The 22,001-nt window shown below is 49.5% G+C and overlaps 1 protein-coding gene across 2 annotated transcripts in view; it reads right to left on the bottom strand.

Moving 5' to 3' along the window:
• The window catches only part of RELB (RELB proto-oncogene, NF-kB subunit), a 738,804-nt gene that overhangs the window by 352,185 nt on the left and 364,618 nt on the right, over positions 1–22,001 (bottom strand). For both annotated transcript variants that reach the window (XM_069644627.1, XM_069644628.1), the window contains one exon: positions 789–880. In XM_069644627.1, coding sequence (XP_069500728.1) covers positions 789–880 — 92 coding nt within the window. The remainder of the gene's footprint in view (positions 1–788; positions 881–22,001) is intronic.

Raw genomic sequence — 22,001 nt, 5'->3', positions numbered from 1 at the left:
ATGTCATCTACCTTGGATTCAGGCATTGGTGTGCACAAATTAAACATGTTATGTAAATACTTAAATTGTCCTTCTCGTCATCATTGTGACCAGTTTCTGAGACTCCGTTTAAACGCCTTGAAAACAAAGGAGATGTTGTGGCTTCGTCGGATTGCTGAAGTGAAAGACAATTCATGCCGCTTTTGCCATAAAGAAATTGAATCAATTGAGCATCTACTTACCAAATGTACTATGATTGCTGCAAGACGGATGCGCCGCTTAGGGGATTTTATCCCGCTGCATTGACCAGTAAGGATTGGTGGTCATATGCATCTGCTGGTCACTGTATTAAATTGGGTTGTGCCGTAGTGAACTTTGTGGATTCACTACCGTTGGATGCGAACTTTTGAACCCTTGCCCGTTTTATGAAATTTGTTCTGTCGGACAAAGCAGTCGTGTGGTTCACTGTTGTATTAGAAGTTTTAGGAATCTGTGGGCTGTCAGTTGTAACAAAAGTTTGGTGTCTCATTTTTGCAATTGAGGCATACTAAGATGAAGTTTTCAATAAAAATGCAAAAAAATTAAAAATTACTGCAATGCTTAGTGAACAAGGAATCAAATTGGCATGGTTGATAAGCTATGCTTCCTGTTGGTTGAAATCCATAATCCAAAGGCATGCATGCAATTCACATACATTATGGAAAACAATTTGGGGGTATATCATCAAACCAAAGAGTTAAGGATTTACTAATATATATACACACATATATTAATTGCACCTTCATCCCACAATGAAATAGCCCTCTTACCTTTAAAGGGATCAAATCCCAGATTGATCTTTTTCTCTACAGACTCTTCAATCAACTTCTTCGTTACACACTGAACCCCCAGGTTGTTGTAGCTGCCAAAAGAATTCAAATGGTGGAAACCTTAGTCTTGAAACCGTTTCCAGGTGTGTCAACCAAGGATTTAAAACAGAATGCTCCCTATACTAGTAAACACAGATGAGGGGCACACAATCCTGCTACAAATGAGAATGCAAAAACAGACAGTCATAGGGGTGGAGCATTGCATAAATAATTCACCAATTATATTCAATTTTTATTTTTATAAAAAGTAGAATAGAACAAGAGTGAACTAAAGTAATCAGACAATATGACCTGCGCACCGGTACTTGGCTGAAATATACCAATGTATCTTGTAGTACATTCATAACGTTTATCTTGTTTTATAGTCATCTTGTATTATGTTATTTTATTTTGACCCTAGCCCTAACATTTAGCCGTGGCACAAGTAAGGAAAATCTCAAGACCAATGGTCAGCAAGGCACCATAGAGACTGTAAACATGAGAATGCAGGCTTAATGGAAGGTCCATCATATCACTGCTAACAAACAGCTCTTAAAACAGGTAAAAACATGGCTCTTTTCCCCAATCTAACTAACGCCACACGTCGCCTTCTCGATGACTGCTTAAAACCATGCGACCAGAATGATCACAGCCCAGACATGTATCTTCAAGTGACCACCCTGAAGCTCCCTCTTCAGAGCTCTAGCATGAAACATGAATTCTGTATATTTCTGCTCTGTAACCCCTTGTCTTTTATATACTTACGACCCGCTTCGCATTAGCCTGGCACCGCACTCTACTGCCACTTTCTCTCCACACTTGCCCTGATAACCTACCTACTTAGCCAATACCTTACCCGCACTGGACTAGAACACCACATAGCTCTTAGCTACATTCTCTCTTGCCTCTTGTAATTTTGTGACTTGACATGTAACACAAGTCTACTATCTTAACACTGCACTTTTGTTCTGCCACTTTTTGTCCTCACTTGTCCTGGTAATTTCAATGATCAGATTCTTGTAACAATTGCTGTACACTCCCGTAAAAGCGCCCAGATACCTCTGAGTTCGGCGCGCTATACAAGCAAATAAAATAAACTAAACTCTTCACCACCGTGAAGCCGTCACACTTCCCTGTCCCCTTTTTTCAGGCCAAGGTGCTGAACTTTGTTTTGAGAGATCCACTCTGCACCTTCCATCCTTTCTACCCCTCGTTTCATTGTGAAGAATCGCCTGGAGCATTGCAGCATCACCGATTCCAAAAGCCTGGCTTTATGTCAAAATCCGGTCAGTTGTGGCTGTTGGAAGCAGGGGGAAGGTGTTCATTTTGAACTGTGTGAGAAGAGTTTGGGCCTTGTGGCAGACAGATTGAACTTGAGGCAAAACGAGATGGGATACTGGACCCTGCACCAACCTATGCCTGACTTAACTCCCTGTCCTGCCTCAATGGGCCCTGCCTCGATGGGCCAAAGTCCAGGCAGGCCACTGAGTAGATCACTTGAGCATGTTAGAGTGAGGCTTGAGGCATCTCTCAGCCTGCTAATCAACATACTAAGTAAGGTGAAATGGTGAATGTGGTCCTTGCATTTTAAGCTGCCCTTCCACTGAAACGTAAGTTATTTTTCTCCCATAAACCTTAGTCTGAGTTTCTACAATGCCCCCTTTCCGTAATCTGCCAACTCGCATCTGCTGGTTTTGTTTCTCATGGGGTACAATGCATGTATTGGAGGGAGAAGGGGAGAAAGAGAGTGAGGGAGAAGTGGAGAGAGGGAGCGAGAGTGATAGGGAGTAAGAGGGGGGGGGCTACTGGTGTGTGTAGTGCGGCTTGACGTGACGACACTAGGTCCTTTCCTCTTGCTTCCCTCCATTTCGAAGCGGAGCAGCTAAACTTGAGACGAGAGGTGTGCTGTAGTAATGCAAAGAGCTGCCTGGAGTCAGCTGACCCAGTGCAGTAGTTTTCGTATTTTTTCATCTTCTAGCTCTTTGCTCTAAGCCTGCCGGGTACATCTGTTCCCTCGAGCCTCCCCACCCTCCCCAATCCCCAGCCCGGCAACATAGCCACGCAGTTTGCTGACAATAAAGGGCCTAAAAAAAGTATAATCCAAAATCAGGAGCTAAATGCTGCCTCTAGCCAGTTGCCATTCAAACAAAGCTCACAACATATTTTTGATAACGGCCAGGAATACACGTATCCGCAAGCTCAATGAAAAGGAAAATCACGGATTTCTTCCCAAAGGGGTGAAGGCGCAGCTTGGGGGTTGCAGACAACTATGAGCCAACTATCTCAGTGCAAATGTCAGTGGCAAACCTAGTTTAGAAGTGAGCAGGTCTCACTTAACGAGGTAGTGACTCCAAACAGCCCAATCAATCTGCTAAATAATCAGCCAGTTATGCAAAAACCATAAGGAACAAGTTACTTACCTGTAACTGTTGTTCTCCAGCATGGGTCTGGCATGGATTCACATGCTCATGAATATTCCCCGTCGTCAGGCTGGGAATCCTCGGTAAAGAAAAAACCAGTATCAGTTTCGTTTCTGATCTGTCTTTCGTAGCAATAACCAATCACTGGTCTCTGCGTCATACTGACCACAGCCAATGACTGCCCTCTACCTAAGCACCGCCTCTGGCAGCCATCTTCAGATTTGGAAGCACGTGAAGTGGCAGTATGACCAAGTGAAGAGCCGCAGAGGGGTAGCCGGGAGGGTTCGCATGTGAATCCATGCCAGACCCATGCTGGAGAACAACAGTTACAGGTAAGTAACTTGTTCCTTCTCCACCATGGGGTCTGGCATGGATTCACATGCTCATGAATAAAGAATACATAGCAGTACCCACATGCACAACCACGGGAGGTGGCAAAGGCTCAACATTAAGCATTACATCAAACTCAACATTAAGCATCTTACCTCCTCACCAGGCTCACCTCAGGCGAACAGGTTGCGCAGCACTGCTTGGCCGACCCTGGACTCCTCCCTGGAATCCCGATCGACGCAGTAGAACTTTGTGAAGGTGTGCGTCGACCTCCATGTAGCAGCCCTGCATATGTCCAGCAGGGGCACACCAGAAAGGAACGCTGTGGTAGCTGCGATCGCTCTGGTGGAATGGGCTCTCGGACGGCCAGGCAGCGGTCGGTTTGCCAACCGATGACAGTACATGATACAGCCGGAGAGCCATCTGGAAATGGAAGCCTTCGAGAGAGCCTTCCCCTGATTGACAGGTCCAAAGTTCACAAAGAGTTGTGACGTCTTCCGAAAACCCTTCGTGCGGTCCACGTAGAACTTCAGCGCTCTAGCTACATCCAGCGAGTGCAAAGTCCTCTCAGCCGGCGACGAAGGCGACGGGAAGAACACAGGTAACACCAAGGGTTCGTTGAGATGGAAGTCCGACGGTACCTTGGGCATGAAGGAGGGGTGCGTCCTGAGCACTACCCTCGTGTCGTGGAAAGTCAAGTACGGGGCCTTGCAGGAAAGGGCCTGGATCTCTCCCACTCGTCGTGCGGAGGTGATGGCCACAAGAAAAGCTGTTTTCCACGATAGAAACTTCAACGGGGCCGAGTGCAGAGGCTCGAACGGAGGTCCCATGAGCTTGGTCAGCACCACGTTGAGCTCCCACGCCGGGGCCGGAGCCTTCACCGGCGGGAACGATCTGAACAGTCCCTTCATGAACTCTTTCACCAGACGATGAGACCACAAGGACGTCCGCCCCGTGGTTCTGGTGTATCGGGAGATCGCAGCAAGATGAATCTTGATGGACGCGTGTGCCAGACCGGCTTTGGCCAGCGTCAGCAGGTACGGCAGTACTTGGGGGGCCGTAATCCGTAGAGGGTTAATCTTCTGTGCGTGGCACCAGACAGAGAACCTCTTCCATTTGTGTCCGTAGCATTTAAGAGTCGAGGACGCCCTGGCCTTTGCAAGAACCTCTCTGCAAACGGCCGGTATGTCGTATCCTCCAAAACTCTAGCGCTGCAGGAGCCAGGCCTGCAAGTTCAGCGACTTCGGGTCGTGGTGGAGGATGGCGCCTCCTTCCCTGGAGAGTAGATCCGCGTCCGCCGGCAGCTTGATCGGCGGGGACGCTGACAAGTCCAGAAGGTCCGGGAACCATATCTGCCTCGGCCACGCAGGTGCGACGAGGATCATCCTGCACCGTGACCTCTTGAGCTGGTTGACGAGCCGGATTAGCAGAGGCAAGGGAGGGAACGCGTAGAGGAACAGGCCCTCCCAGGGGAACGAGAAAGCATCGCCCATGCTCCTCGTCTGGGGAAACCTGCTGGCGAACCTCCGGCACTTGGTGTTCGTCGCCGTCGCGACCAGGTCGATCTGGGGTGTGCCCCACCGTCGGAAGAGGCGATCCACCAGATCCTGCCGTAGTTCCCACTCGTGGCACGAGCGCAGCTCCCTGCTGAGTGAGTCGGCGATGGTGTTTTTTATCCCTGCCAGATGAAACGGCACCAGAAAAATCCCTTGGGCAACGGCCCAATGCCACAGGTCCTGCGCCTCCTTGGACAGCGCTGGGGACCTGGTTCCGCCCTGTTTCCTGATGTAAAACATGGTGGTGGTGTTGTCGGTGAAGATCCTCACCACCTTGCCCTTGAGGGACGGAAGGAAGGACCTGAGGGCCCAAAACACTGCACGGAGCTCCAGGACGTTGATATGCAGGGACTTCTCCGTCGGGAGCCAGAGTCCCCTTGCGTGCAGATTTTCGGTGTGCGCTCCCCACCCTTCCAGGGAGGCATCCGTGGTCACGGTCTCCTGGTGGGCTGGGGTCTGGAAGTCCATGCCCGCCGTCAAATGCGCGCGGGTACCCCACCACCGTATCGCTCGTCGGAAACTCTCGTCGAGCTTGATCCTTTCCTCGAAGCTGCCCGTCGTCTGGATCCAGCGCGCATCCAGGAATTCTTGCAACGGGCACATCCGGAGCCTGCACATGGGAATGAGGCAGATGCAGGAAGACATCATCCCGAGGAGGGACTTGATGGACCTCACTTTGGCCGCGTCGGCCACCAACATCCGTTGCACCTTGCCCAAGATGGTCCTGGTCCTCTCCTCCGACGGGGAGGCCAGAAGGGACACTGTGTCGAGCCTGGCTCCCAGAAACAGTGCGACTTGCGCGGGCACCAGGTGGGATTTGGCGTAGTTCACGGAGAATCCCAGGTCCGAGAGGAGTTGGACGGTCCTTGCCGTGTGGACCACGGCGAGCTCCCTCGTCTTGGCGCGGATGAGCCAGTCGTCCAGGTAGGGGTAGACGTGAATCCCCTCGCGGCGCAGCTGCGCCGCCACCGGTGCGAGGCACTTGGTGAATACCCTGGGTGCCGACCGTAGTCCGAAGGGAAGGGCTTTGAACTGGTAATGACGCCCTTGGACCACGAATCTGAGGAATTTGCGGTGCCCCTTTAGGATGGGAATGTGGAAGTAGGCATCCTCCAAATCCAACGACGATAGGAAGTCTCCTTCCTCCAGCTGACCCAGGACGTGCTGGAGGGTGACCATCCGGAACTTCTGCGCCTTGATGAACTTGTTCAGACGTCGCAGGTCCAGGATGGGGCGCCATCCTCCCGTCTTCTTCTTCACGAGGAAGTATCTCGAGTAGACTCCGGAGCCCCGAAGCCTCTTTGGGACGAGTTCGATGGCGCCCTTTCTGAGCATCGCCTTTACCTCCAGGAGAAGTTGAGGGACGTGAAGTTCTTTCCTGGCCACGGGGGGGACGCGCGGGCACCTTCTTTGAAACTCGAGCGCGTGGCCCCGGGCCAGGGCGTCCAGCACCCAACGGTCGGTGGAGATGGACTCCCACACGCTGACGAAGCCCGCCAGCCGGCCTCCCACCGGGGTGCTTCGGTGGGGGCCCGACCCCACGACCGGTTCAATCCTGCTTGGGCGCGGCCTTGCCGCCTTGACCTCCTTGGCGACGACGGCGGGGTCCGCTAGACTTGCCTCGTCCTCTGTAGGCCTCTTGTGACGACGAGCGGGCCGCTTGACGGTAGGAAGCGAAACCGCCGCCGGAACCTTTGGAGGCGCCCTTGCCTCCGCCGCTCCGAAAGGGCGTCCGTCGTTGCAGGACTCCAAGGGCCCGGGCCGTCTCAGTATCCGCCTTGATGGCCTCAAGGGAATCGTCCACTGTCTTCCCAAACAGGTTGTTCCCGTCGAAGGGCATGTCCAGGACTCTGGTCTGGACGTCCTGCCGGAAATCCGTAGCTTTGAGCCATCCACGACGTCGAAGGCAAACGCCGTTGCCCAGCTGGCGGAACCCGGTGTCGGCGATGTCCGTCGCCACGGTGATGGCGTGGTCCGAGGCCACCTCACCTTCCTGCAGGATCTCAAGGGCCTCCGCCCTCTTGTCGTCCGGCAGAAAATCCAGCAGGGGAGCTATCTTGTACCAGAGCTCCCTGTCATAGCGGGCCACGATAGCCAAGGCGTTGGCCGCTTTAATCGTCGTCGCTGCCGACGAGATGACTCTACGTCCCATAGCATCCAATTTCTTTCCCTCGCCGTCCGGCGGGGAAGTCGATGTGGAGGCCGCACCCCCCCCGCTTTCTTCCTGGCTGCCGCGGAGACGACGGAGTCCGGGGTAGGCTGCGCCCGGAGGCACAGGGGGGCCGTGTCCGGGACCCGGTACTTTTTCTCGTACCGGTCTCTTCTAGCTGGCGTCGTGGAAGGGTTCTTGAGGAGGGAAAGGCCCTCATCCCAAATGTCGTCCAACAGAGGCACTGAGAGGACCGTCTTCCTCTTGGCCTCGCGCCGCTGATAAAGGAAGCCTTCCTTTTTCTTCTCCTCAGGGCAGAGTTGGAAAAGCTCGGAAGCCCTGGAGATCATGGAGTGGAAAGATCCGATCTCGTCGGGCGGAGAAGCCCTGGTGGGAGGCGACGACGGAAAATCCTCGTCGTAAGCCTCGTCGTCCGTACCCGTCGCTGCCGTGTCAGTCCCCGTATCATCCCCTCGGGTGGACGGGGAGGAGGGCTGGAAGGGGCGCGACGGTTGAAAAGGAGGTGGTGGATGGATCCTTCTTTTCTTGGTAGGGGGAACACCAGAAGGTCCCGGTTCTGGATCCCCCGACGGGAGAGGTTCCTCCGTCGGTAACGGTAGCCTCGTCCTTATCTCGGAGCATAAGGACTGTATGGCCAACAAAATGGCCGCCGAGTTGTCTTGCGGCGCTGGCAGAGGGGAATCCGACGGGCAAGCAGGGGCCCCGTCGGTATCCTCGACGATGTCGTCGTCGTCACCTGCGTCGGGGTCCATTCCGACGGGCTGGCCTTCTTCCACGCCTAGGCCGTGGCTTAAGACCTCGATCAGCTCCTCTTCTGAGGTTGAGGCCGAATCTCCGACGACGCCCTGCCCCCCCTTCTTCTTCCCCACGGAGGGTTTCACGGGGGTCCTATCGATGGGCACAAAGGAAGACTCCCTCCGAGGAGGCAGGGAGATTCTGGGCCCTGAGGTCGCCACCACTGGTGCAGCCACCACAGGCTGAGCCAGGGCCGCCGCGACCGTTTCGATAGAGGGCTTGGTCGGATGGATCAAGGCCTTCACCACCTTAGGTGCGCTCACCGCCTTATCCTTGAGGGAGGGGGCACTGCCACGCTCCTCCTCTGCCTTAGAGCTCGACCGGGGCCTCTCCAGGAGCTTCGCCGGGTGCTCGGCCTTCCTCTTACCCGACCCAGAGCGTTGGCTCGTGGTTGATGGTGCCGGGGAGGGTGCGCCCTGCCTGGCGCCCGTAGAGCCCGACCGTACGGCGCTCCCGGTGCCAGCGGACTCGCGGTGCTTGGCCTTATGTTGGGCCCCCGTCGCCGGGGCGCCCTCAAAGGTCTTAGAAGACCGCTCGGATTTCTTCTTCTTCTCGCCAGACGGGCTCTTACCCTCCAGCCAGTTGGCGAGACGTTGATGGCGGTCCTTCATGGTCCGTTCCGACATGTTGCCGCAAAACGCACAGTCCTTCTCCACGTGCGTCTTGTCCTCATGAAGGCAGTAAAGGCAGAAAGAGTGTTCGTCCTCCTTGAAGACGTTCTGCAGCTGGCATCCAGGGCAGACCCTGAACAGCTTTCCGGGCGTCGAGCTTCCCTTCTCCTGGGCCATCTCCGAGACCGGGCCTGAGAAGCTTCTGGATTCCTCCGAAGTGTAGCTCGACGAAATCTTTACCCTTGAGGGGCACAGATGAATCCGACACGGGTCCCCGTTGATCGGATGTAGGATCGGTGGAGCTTGAGGCTCTTTGACCGAAAGAATCGAAGTTTTTTTTGTGAAAAAGCGCGAAAAAAAAGCACTAACGCTCGAGAGCAATAGCACGAGGATCCCAACACATGAACGTGCGGTAAAAATCTGAAGATGGCTGCCAGAGGCGGTGCTTAGGTAGAGGGCAGTCATTGGCTGTGGTCAGTATGACGCAGAGACCAGTGATTGGTTATTGCTACGAAAGACAGATCAGAAACGAAACTGATACTGGTTTTTTCTTTACCGAGGATTCCCAGCCTGACGACGGGGAATATTCATGAGCATGTGAATCCATGCCAGACCCGATGCTGGAGAAATACAGCATATTGATTCAAATGCAGTGATCAAGTCTCGTGAGCTTAATAAAGATCAACCATTGTCATTAAATCAACCACCTGTAAAGGATCCAAAAGAAGCAACCCTTGCAGCACTGAATTTGGTTTTGAACTCACTGGTGAATGTATTCGAACTGCTGAAGAAGGAAGTTCACTTACATTCTGGAACTCATTAAAGAGGTTGAGTGCTGTGACTCGTCACTCATGGGCCTCAAATCTGTGATGAATACTATAGTCACAGATAGTTTAGGAGATTTAAAGGCAGAGTTAAAACAGGCGATCCTTTTACGTGACCTACAGGGAAAATAAATGGATGTAAATAGGCACCTGGGCAATGCTGATGTAAATATGGCACTTTTGATAAAAGATTTGCAATTGAATAAGACATGTGTGGACATGTGCCTAGACCCGTTCGAGAACGAGAACGACAAATGCCCTGCATGACAGCGCCACTCTCAATCCGCAATGGAGGAGTGCATAAGAATGGCCCAGATTCCTTGTGATTTGGGAACAAAGGAGGTCAATGGTGGGGCGGGGGGAGAGGAGAAAGAGCGAGAGAGACGACACCATAAACAGCTGCCCTATGTATGCCTGAAACGGGTAAAAACAAAAAGGAAAAAGATTTTAATATTTCATAATCTCAATAAGGTAATGAGAAGGATCCAATCCTCAAACAACAAGAAACTAAAACAAACAAATCAGAAGATGCGCAAAGTAAAAAAAGGAACCAGACTGACAGTTCTCCATGCCCTGAAGGCAGCCCTGGTGATTAAATATCCCAGAAAGGATAAAAAAGGACGTGGAACAACTAAACAGAGGTTCGAGAGTTGCAGAGTCAACCTCTAGGCTAAGAAAGGATTCTGAAATGCCATTGACAAGTAACATCTTAACTTCACAAGTTAAAGAGACTCTGCCAAAAAGATAATGTGTGGGAATACAAACTGAGAAAGTCTCACCGCCTGTGCAATGGGAACCTATATTCTATCGTGGAAAAAGGGATTCAATAGTTTATGCTATGAACAAAGCAACAGTAGCTGTACAAATACAGACGGATGAGTTATACTCTGATGGTTCCCCAACAGTAAGAATTACTACTGACGACAGAACAGACGGCCTGAAGATCTCCAACCAGCAGTTTGAAAAGTAACATCTGGCCACTTCGAGTAGTTTGAAAAAGAGCACATTAGCCAGCTACATGCTTACCCTAACGTTTGGCTAAGACAAATCGAAGAAGGGGCGGGGCTGAGGGAAGCGGGGCGGGGGGGTATGGGGCTCGGTCCGTAAGGTTTTTAATAGGAGCTCTACATTAGGAATAGCAAAAGAAATTACTGAAGTGTTACTTTTTGACTAAATCCATTTTCCATACGATGATTGCACAAATATTGTGGAAATTGGAATGAAAACACGTATGGGGGAAAAATGCATTGCTGGTAGTGAAGGATGAATTTAGAAAAATGGGGTATGTGATTACAAATCAGATTCCTGGGAGAAAAAAAGTGTCCCGCTATGTAGAACCTGGTAATATTTAGGGACACGAGAAATCTCACAACTTTCTTGCGATGCTGGGAAAAAGGGGGGACTCGGATGTGGATCAGGTCCGCTCTCTGTTCGATGGAAAGTGCAAATTATGGTCTCTGTTGCCCTACATATTAACCCAAGTTTTTCAGAAACTGGGGGAGACTAATGCAATGCTTTAGTAAAATGCAGAGTAGACTTGATTAGCTGGAACACTCAGGGTTTTAGGAGTTTCACAAATAAGGTTACGAAAGATACTATTTTTAATACTTACGATCTAATATTACTACAGGAAACCTGGTTGACAAAAACCCTTAAAATGTACGTTTCTTCCATAGTCGAACAATTAGCAACTCACTATAATGGAGGCCGTCCGGCAGGTGGGTTATTAATAGCCATTCAAAATGCAATTGTAACAGATTTGGAAAGAATACCAACAGATCGCCCAAGCACCCTGGTAGTTGGAGCAAACCTGAAAATGGATCAAGCTGCAAATAATGTAATTTTTGTTAACCTTTAGTTAGAGTCCTTGTCAGCATTATTGCTGGATGTTACCTCGGTGTATGGCCCAGTCGGACTTGTGATTGCAGGTGACTTAAATTCTTATTGTATCCAACTTCACAATTCAGAAGGTAAAAACATAGTAGCCTGTATGAACGGTAAAAAATTGTTGAATTTCTTTGAAGCTTGGGATATGCACATGGTGAATGGTAGGGCCAGGGGGGATTAAGATCATAGACCTACTTGGAAGAATGATTCCTCTAGTTCCATTATTGACTACCTGGTTCTATCAGGAGATGCGTTTTGTCTCTGTGATGTTATGGGATAAAGGAAACCAAGTATAGCGACCATAACGTGCTTATGGCAGGACTGCCTTTGTCGGTTATCATGATGGCCTCACTGTTAACACCGGTGGGAATAGAATCGCGAAATTCAAATGTAGCCGTGTGAAGTTGAATAGAAAATTGCATAAAACTTTGGAGGCTGTATCAGAGGTGGGATTCGGCAGATTATGTGCCCAAAGAATGTTTATTAGAGTTTGTATGGGCACAGGATCGGCCAGAACACATGGGAGTGAAAGCTGGTGAATCACACAAGCACACTTTCAATCAAGAAACTTGGTTAGTTATCAAGAAACTTGGGAGCGTGAAAGGTATCTAAGAAAGAGTATTTGGGCCCTCAAGTATAAATGCGAACTAAAGATAAGACTATCAGAGGGAGAGAAAGAAAATATACAACAATCATAAGAACTGGTCTAGAGCCCATTGTTACTTGTGCACCCAAAGAGATGGTGAGTCTATGTTGAGAATCCTAGTAAAGAAGAACACTCTCATCCAATGTCAACTCCAAAGCAATCCAATAACTAAGAGCGCCTGGAGAAGCTACTTTTTGAATCTATATAAGAACCCTTCGAGTGAGTGTAATAAGGGATTTGATATAGTCCCCTGGGAATTACATCCAACAATGGAGGCCGTAGCCGGATTGATGATGAAATCCTCCTCAAGAGCGGCTGGCCCCAATGGATTAACCAATGCGATCTTAAAATCAGATATTGCTACCTGGTCCAGAATACTGTTGCCTTTATTTACCAGTATAACAGGAAATATACAGTGCCCACAGACCTGGAAGACCGCAGTCATAATCCAATCTGTAAGAAGGGCAATACGGCTAATCCATTGCACTATCGCCCGCTAGCACTTCTAGATGCTGACAGCAAGGTCTTTGCAGGCGCTGTCCTGATCGAACTGGAAGCATGGGCCAATGCAAGGGTTATTCTTTGTAAACAGAAAATTGGTTTTAGGAAGAGTCTGTCAACCTCCCTAAATGGTCTTATTTTCAATATTGCAAGTGGAAAAACATGGTGAAAGTGCTGTCAGGTACTCTATGGGGCTTGGGTAGATCTCTCCCAAGCCTTTAATACTATCAATAGGGTCCGCCATTGGTTAAAATTAAAGCAATGGGTATTACCTGCTAGTCTCCTAGGAATAATAGTGTATCTTCAGGAAAACACACAGGTACAAGTGAGGCTCGACAGTCAAGGACGTTTAAGCAGTCCTGTCCCAACTGAAAGAGATGTGAGGCAGGGGTGAATCTTATCCCCATGCCTCTTCAACATCTATCTTGCTGACTTAAATGAGGCCTTAGGACCACATGCTTTGGGTAGTCCAAGGATAGGGAATCAAACAGTGAGCTTGATTGTCTACGCTCACAATATTGTCTTAAAGGACTACACTCTGCTAGGCCTCCAGCGTTTACGGAATGTGTTGGGGGAATATTCAGCTTTGAACGAATTGCGGATTAATCCCACAAAATCAAATGTCTGCTTCAGCAATCTGCTAAAGCGATTGACAGGATTCAAATGGACTTAAAACAGTCAACGTAAATAGTCAACGAGTCCCTGTGATTAAAACGGTTATATACTTGGGCGTTAGAATAAGATCATAACCAAGTGTTGCCTTTGTAGAGTCAGGTATAGAGGGAATAATGGATCACCTCTGTTGTCGAATGAAGAAACCTCTTGGAAGATATTGTAGATTCTCCATCATCCCACTAATACGTTTCTAGAAAGGCAAGATTATTCAAACAGTGCTATATGGGATGGATGTTCAGCCTCAAGCCTGGGTTATTAACTAGAACAGAATAGAGGGACAGGCTGTGGAAAAAAGTATTAAATCTATCACAATCTCTCCCAATGGCAAGCCTGTGATTCCAACTAGGGCCAAATTCGCTAGGGGCCAGTCTAGACTGGAAGCTTGCATCATCAGACTTATATTAGTACCCCAAAAGCATTCCCTATTTGAGGATATTGCCCTACATTTAGAAATGGGGACCAGTCTTACTTTGTGTAAGTTGAAGGGAACTGTGGCCAAAAATCTGGCGAATTGTTAGAGCTCAGAGGAAGAGGTTATACAAAAAACATAGGGTAAAATCTGCAATTATGAGAACAGACTTGGCCAATTCAATAGATCAAATGTGTAGCTATGTAATAGCTAAATCATTCTCAACCCTTGATAAACCCAAGAGTTGTCTACCAGCTTACTTAAAGCGTTTTCCAAATTCTAGCTGGTGGGTGGAATTTTTGACATTTCGCCTAAATTTGGTGCCAACAGGTGACATTTTAGCAGTGCGTAATAAGGAGTTATACAAAGAAGATAGTTGTGATCTGTGTGTGGAAATATTAAGACAGAATTTAAAACATGATTGAATGTTGCGCAGTTCAACCCCAGAGAGTCAAGCATTTTGTGTGCTTTGTTGAAAAAGAAGGGTGGCTAAATATGGAGGAGTTTTGGGAGGGATTAGCGTCGGGACATGAAACCTACCTCTCGGTTGAAGTGCTGAGAACACTCATGACTTAGGCTTTATCAATCTGTGAATGGACTAAATCATGGAAAGGTAGTTAAGTAAATGCTCAAGACTGTGCCCCGAGACACGAATGGTTCTTTCTTAAATGTTGATTTGGCTCTGCCTTTAAGGTTGAATTGATGTTTGTTAGGAAAGATTTCGTAATTGTAGGTAATTTTCCTTCCATGTGGCAACCCCTAAACTTTTTGCTGTTGTTTTTCACCTTGTTCTTGACTTTGCCAGAGAAGTGCAGCCTTCTGCCGCACTCCTCTGGGCTTTCGCTCCTTTTCTTATGGGGAAACTGACATGCCCTTAAGACAGTCAGTACCGGGGAACGCTGTTTCCCGTAGTTTCTTTTATCATGTTGCGGCTTTCGTGCAACATGACACAAGAGGGCACTGTAAGCTAAGTTACAGCTCTCTTGGGTCTCTAGCCTTCTACAGGCCCTAGATACTCGTTTAGGATTGTATTTGATCGGTGCAAGTAATTCAGGGACGGGAATGGTGGCAGCGATCGTTTCTTTATATTTTGAGCTCCTTTTGGCGTTCTAAGCACGTTTTTTGCAATTAACCCAAAATGGTGGCCTGGCTCCCAAAATGACCAGACCACGAGGCTCCTTTGTCCTGTCCGCTGACCGTCTTGCTCCCTTCACCTTCCCCAGGTCGAGCCGACCCGGGGCCTTCCTTATTTGGGCATGTACTTTCCCGCGAAACACGGATGCTTTCGCGGGCTTCTACATGTCTTTTGTGCGCCTCCAGGGTGTGGGCTGGGATGTCTGGTCCCAATACACATCCGGGGTGCCAGAGAGTCTAGGGTGGTGTGAATGCCTGGGACCACCGTGGTCCGTGATTGGTCCACGAATGGTGTGAGTGTTGATGAGCTGATCTCCCATTGGGTCCCCTCCGTTTTGGCGCGAAGGGAACCGTGGATAAGAGGGGGCTGGAAACACCACTACCATGTCGATCTCCTGAGTTCTCACGAACGAAGGAATACAGGAGCCAAGTATCCTGCAAACAAGAGGCTGGACCGAGGAATCGCTGGTGACCCGCTGAAGGACTTCTGCTCTGCACTGCTGTCGCCTTGTGAAACCCTTTTCACCTTTGATCGAACCAGAAGGCCTGTACTGGTACTTCGACCTTTGGAATAGCGGGAACAGCTATTCTCGGCATCTTCATCATTTCCTGCCAGTAAGCCTTCGGAAGCGTCTCTGGGCCATCCAGTTGACTGACCAGCTTACACGGGAGTCTTGCTCTGTAACCGCCGCCAGGTTGTGTTGTATTTCGAGTCCTTGTCACTCTCACACGCTTAGTACACTTGGCGTTCCCAAGTCTGAAGTGAGTAGTGTACATTTGGCTCAGATACACACGGCCGCTCCGTTGCCCTGCTGTGGTGACTTCGATTGGGACATCTTTTTTCTCTACACGACGACAAGGCATTCCCGGCTCTTCTGAACCTGCCAGCTGCTGAAACTAACGTGGAGAAGCCTGGGTCTGCTTGCATCGGGGACCGGTGAGTAGTATAGCTAGGATCTGGTCGCCCTCCTGCAGTAGCCCATTGCTTTTCCCCGCTGTGTAAAAACAGCACCCTTTTGTCCGTACTCGCGCTCTGCTTCTGCTCACTGTGGAGGCTGCGCTTGAGTCGCGGAACCTGTTCTTCTTCTGTTGTGCACTAACCCGAACTGCCCGACTTCCTCCGAAGAGCTTCTCCTTTTGCCCGTTGGCACCAGCGTGTGCAGGTACTTTGAGCACAAGGCTCCACTCTTCACAGGGCTCGGACTTCCATCTAGTTAGGTGCCTCTGAAGGCGAACTGAGTCTAAAGCATTATCGCACTGCCCGTTTTCCTTCCCTTTCAGGTGGACTACACATTTCGTGCATATAACGCTTGCGACTGTCGTATTTGTATATATATTGTGTTGATATGGTATGTGTTGGCTTAATATTGTGATATTGTGATTTTCTCGCTACAGTCATTATTTTAAAGGCCTTAAAATAAATGTGTATATATTTTTGATATAACAACTGTTTGGAGTAGTTTGTAAGCGCTCTTGCTTTGTGTGCTCATTGCGGGCTTTCAGTCACCCTCACCCCTCTTGAGACCTAGTCTTGACCGCCGCAATCGCTACCTCGATTGGTCTGGCTCGTCCAGAGGTTACCCTGTTCCAAGTAATTAGGTTGGCCTTCTGAACTTCTGCGCCACCAGGACAGAGTTCAGAAATCCGTCTTAACAAATTGGTGTACAGCGGTGGGATACGACTGAAGGTATCCAGTGTTGCGCACAAACTAAGGCATTTCAGGTTATTCCAACCAGGACACGTAGTGAATTGTTGTAGTATAACTTTAAAAAGGCCATAGTCCTATCTAACAGTATGGAAACAAATACCTTGTTAACTTTAAATGCTTCCAAATCAGAAACATTGAAGAAGATGTGTGCGGAGAGAGGTGTTTCCTCTCAAGGCACGAAATTGGAAATGATCCAAAGAATCGTGGCGTGGCAAGAAGCGCAGCTTGACGCTATAACTTCTGAGGACAGTGCGGAAGGTGGTGGGGCTGCTCTCACTGGTAGAACCGACGGTTCTGCCGCCGCACTGATCCATCGCGACCACGAGGACAGGGAGGACGAGATGTCTAATGTTTCCTCTGCCAGTGCTGATGGGGAGGCTATGCTTGAATTCAAGAAGCAAGAGCTGCGGTTTAGGCAGCAGGAGCTTGAATTCAGCATAGCCAAACTGAAAATCGAACAGGCAGAAAAACAAAAAGACAGGGATCACCAGTTGGAACTGGCCAAGCTTCAGGTTGCAAATGGGTCCAAGGGTCCTGGACATGGGTCTGGGGCCTCCTCTCATCCACGGTTTCCGAAAGATCTGCTCAGTGTGTATGAAGAAAGGAATGACATTATGGACTGGCTGAATGCGTTTGAGTATGCATGCGAAGTTCAACAAGTTGACAATGCTGATAAGATTGCATGGTTACTCAGCAGACTGCCCCATTCTGGCTGTAGTGCCATTATGGAAATGTCGAAGGCTGAGCGAGCTGATTTCGCAATGTTAAAGCAAACTCTCATTTTAAAGTTTGGGAAGACTCCGGCCCAATATTTGAAACGTTTCAGAGAGTATAAGAAAAAGGAAGGTGGTACTTGGGTATCTTATGTCACTGAATCCTTGAAAAACTTAACTGGCTGGGTCGAAGGTTATAAGGTTTCTACCTTCGAAGGCATGATAAATCTTGTCATGCTGGAACACATTTTTGCTTCTTCTTCCCCAGAGCTTAAGCAGCATTTGGCCGATTCGAAGGAGATAGATCCTAAGAGGCTGGCCATTGCAGCAGACTTATGGGTGTCACATCGAGTGTCCCATAAGGACAAAACTCATCCTGGTAAGCAGGAGGAAGGGAAAAAGTCCAAAGATATGGAGGGTGGAGAATCTGCTAAATCTTCTTCTCATAACGGCCACAAAAAGAAAAATAAGGGTAAGACACAAGAGAACTCACAGGGTAGTGGAGGACAGCCTCCGAAACAGAACTCTGGTTACAATAAGCCTCCCTATGTAAACAGACCCAATGGATCTTGCTTGTGGAACAACTGACCACGTGAAGGGGGATCCCCGTTGTAAGGTTAGACCTTTGGGGGTCCACTCCGCTAATCTGGCCTTCTCCTCCTACGAGGAAGAAGAGATTACAGGAGCATCCTTCTCCTCAGACTCATTTCCCAGCGGAATAGAGGCTGAGGTAGTTTTAGTGTCCCTGGGTTCCTGGGAGCCTAAAGTCGCAGAGGCTTATGCTAGGATTCCGGATAATACCAAGCACTACTTTAAAGACAGTGTGCTGATCAATGGAGTGGATACTCCAGCTCTTAGGGATAGTGGGTGCAGTCGCACTGTAGTGGATTCTACCTTGGTAGACTCAGAGGAAGTTGCCAGAGCTACTCTGATGCACACTAAGTTGGCTGACGGCCCCCTCCGTATGTTTCCCGTAATACCTGTAAATCTTACTTTAAATGGTACAGCAGTCAGGATTCCAGTGAGCATTCAGAGAAACGTCCCGGGAAAGGTCTTGTTAGGTAATGATCTCAGAGCTTTAGGGCTCGTAGGAGACACTGCCGAAAGACCCTAAACACGGTCTCAAGCACGGGCAGCATTGGCCAAGACCAATACGCCGCCCCAGCCGAAGGGGAAACCCAAGGCGAAAGGAGTCGACAAGTCACGACGAGGGAAAGAGAATATTCCCCCGAGCTCGCCTACCACTGCGGTGGAGGAAGTTGGTCAATCGCCCGGGCCCGACGAGGAGGTGGCGATGCCTGAAGTATTCGACCCCAACGATCATCCTGAACTAAAAGACTTGTTAGTTGAAGGAGGTCCTGATAGGTACGAATTCAGTAAAGGCCAACGTGAGTGCCCATCTCTGGAAGGCCTAAGGAGACAGGCCTGCTCCCAGCTTGAGGGTGAACCTCCTGGGACGCATAGGATTTATTGGGAAGGTGGACTCCTGTATAGTGAGCCCACAGAGTCTACAGAAGGAGACCATAGGAGGTTGGTGGTTCCCCTTGCTGTTAGGCCCTTCCTCCTGCAGTTGGCGCATGAAGTTCCCCTTGCTGGTCACCTTGGTATGAAGAGGACCAAGCAAAGGTTATCCATGCACTTCTACTGGGCCAAGATGGGGGTGCAAGTAGAAAGTCACTGCAGGAGTTGTACCTCCTGCCAGTTGTCTGGTAAGGTTGGCGCGACAATTCAAGCTCCGTTGGTACCGCTCCCAGTTGTGGGGGTACCATTTGAAAGGGTAGGGATCGACATCGTTGGTCCCCTTGACCCGCAAACATCCTCGGGCAATAGGTTTATCCTGGTGCTGGTCGACCATGCAACCAGGTATCCTGAGGCCATCCCATTGAAAACTGTAACTGCCAAGTCAGTTGCAAAAGCTTTACTTGGCATATTTACTAGGGTTGGCTTCCCTAAAGAAGTTGTGTCAGATCGTGGCAGCAACTTTATGTCGAAGTATATGCAGGCTATGTGGAAAGAATGTGGGGTCACCTACAAGTTCTCTTCTGCATACCACCCCCAGACCAATGGTCTGGTGGAACGTTTCAACATAACGTTAAAGAGCATGATTGGGGCTCTGGAGGAACCTCAGAGAAGAAAATGGGATCTTCTTTTACCATGCTTACTGTTTGCCTACCGAGAGGTACCACAGGAGGGTGTTGGCTTCAGCCCCTTCGAACTTCTGTTCGGTCATCCCGTACGGGGACCCTTAGCCATCGTCAAAGAGGGATGGGAGATGCCCACTCCCCCTGTTACTACCAACGTAGTTGATTATGTGCTAGGGCTCAGAAAACGGATGGTACTTCTGATGGGCTTGGCTAGTGATAAATTGAAGGCAGGACAAGCGCTGGTCAAACATTGGTACGACCAGAAAGCTTCCCTCATCAACTTTACACCTGATCAGCAAGTCCTGATCATGAATCCCATAAGGCCTCGAGCTTTACAGGACAAATGGTCAGGCCCTTACACAGTGGTGGAGCCCCTGGGTGAGGTTAACTATTTAGTGGACCTTGGAAGGCCTGGACAGGCTCCAAAAGTGTTTCACGTGAATAGGCTGAAGGCTTTCGTCCCAAGAGTCGAAATCGCAGCACTGCTACTGGCTTCAGATGTTGAGGAAGAGGAGTCGGAACCTCTCCCCGACCTGTTCCAAAGCGGTCCTTCAGATAGCTCCTTTGAGGGTGTCCGAGTGGCCCCTCACCTGACTTCTGATCAGCAGGCTGAGGTGAAACGTTTGCTTAGGCAGTTTTCCCCCCTGTTTTCACAGTCGCCTGGTTTGACACCTTGGTGCAAACATAACATTGACACAGGAGACAGTGTACCTACCAAAAGTAGGGGATACAGGATGCCAGACAAAGTACGGTCTTATATTAAGACCGAGGTCAACAAGATGTTAGACCTTGGGGTGATTGAACCCTCTAGTAGTCCTTGGTCCAGCCCTGTGGTTTTGGTTCCAAAGGCAGGCACTTCTGAATTGAGGTTCTGCGTGGATTACAGGGCTCTGAATGCTGTCACCAAGACAGATGCACACCCCTTGCCTCGAACAGATGAGCTGGTGGATACTTTGGGTGCCTCCAAGTACCTCAGCACGTTTGACCTCACTACTGGCTATTGGCAAATAGCTTTAGCAGAGCATGCCAAGGAGAAGACAGCATTTTCTACTCCAGACGGCCTTTACCAATTCCGGGTAATGCCGTTCGGGTTGAAGAATGCACCTGCCACTTTCCAGAGGCTTGTGAATCATGTGTTGAATGGGTTGGACGAATTCTGTCTTGCATATCTGGACGATATAGCAGTTTTCAGTGCCACCTGGGAAGACCATGTGAAACACCTCGGGATTGTGCTCCAGGCTCTTCAGAAAGCACACCTGACCATAAAGGCTAGTAAATGCCAGATTGGACAAGGCTCAGTGGTTTACCTTGGACATGAAGTAGGTGGAGGGAGGATACAGCCTCTTCCCAGTAAAGTACAAGCAGTACAAGACTGGCCTACCCCCACTACGCAAACCCAAGTGAGAGCCTTCTTAGGACTCACGGGGTATTACCGCAATTTTGTGGCAGACTATGGCACCATAGCTGCCCCTCTGACTGCCCTCACAACTCCGAAGAAACCCAAGAAGGTAACTTGGACCGATGAGTGTGAGAAGGCCTTCAATGGCTTAAAAGACTCCTTGTGCCAGGCCCCTGTCCTCAGGGCCCCTGATTATCAAAGACCTTTTATCGTGCAGACGGACGCCTCTGACACTGGGATAGGAGCTGTACTATCACAAGTAGATGAGAAGGGTAAGGAACACCCTATTGGTTTTATTAGCCGCCAGCTTAAGGACAGAGAGCTCAGATGGTCCACGGTAGAGAAAGAATGTTTCTCTGTTGTGTGGGCCCTAAGGAAGCTGAGGCCCCACCTCTATGGGACCCACTTTACTGTGCAAACTGACCATAAGCCGTTAAAGTGGCTAATGAACATGAAGGGGGAGAGAATCCAAAGTTGCTTAGGTGGTCCATAAGTCTACAAGGCTTCGACTTCACTATTGAGCATAGGCCAGGTGTCCAACATAGCAATGCTGATAGGTTGTCCAGAATGTTTAACCGACCTGAACAAGAGACTCATCCAGGGGTGGATTAGTTCCCCCTGTCCATAGTCTGGGAGGGGCGAGTGTTAGGAAAGATTTCGTAATTGTAGGTAATTTTCCTTCCATGTGGCAACCCCTAAACTTTTTGCTGTTGTTTTTCACCTTGTTCTCGACTTTGCCAGAGAAGTGCAGCCTTCTGCCGCACTCCTCTGGGCTTTCGCTCCTTTTCTTATGGGGAAACTGACATGCCCTTAAGACAGTCAGTCCCGGGGAACCCTGTTTCCCGTAGTTTCTTTTATCATGTTGCGGCTTTCGTGCAACATGACACAAGAGGGCACTGTAAGCTAAGTTACAGCTCTCTTGGGTCTCTAGCCTTCTACAGGCCCTAGATACTCGTTTAGGATTGTATTTGATCGGTGCAAGTAATTCAGGGACGGGAATGGTGGCAGCGATCGTTTCTTTATATTTTGAGCTCCTTTTGGCGTTCTAAGCATGTTTTTTGCGCTTAACCCAAAATGGTGGCCTGGCTCCCAAAATGGCCAGACCACGAGGCTCCTTTGTCCTGCCCGCTGACCGTCTTGCTCCCTTCACCTTCCCCAGGTCGAGCCGACCCGGGGCCTTCCTTATTTGGGCATGTACTTTCCCGCGAAACACGGATGCTTTTGCGGGCTTCTACATGTCTTTTGTGCGCCT

This window comes from Ambystoma mexicanum, chromosome 2p (assembly GCF_040938575.1).
Source record: "Ambystoma mexicanum isolate Mex_15411 chromosome 2p, UKY_AmexF1_1, whole genome shotgun sequence".
Classification (NCBI taxonomy): Eukaryota; Metazoa; Chordata; class Amphibia; order Caudata; family Ambystomatidae; genus Ambystoma; species Ambystoma mexicanum.
This window is presented reverse-complemented; position numbering and strand designations above follow the sequence as displayed.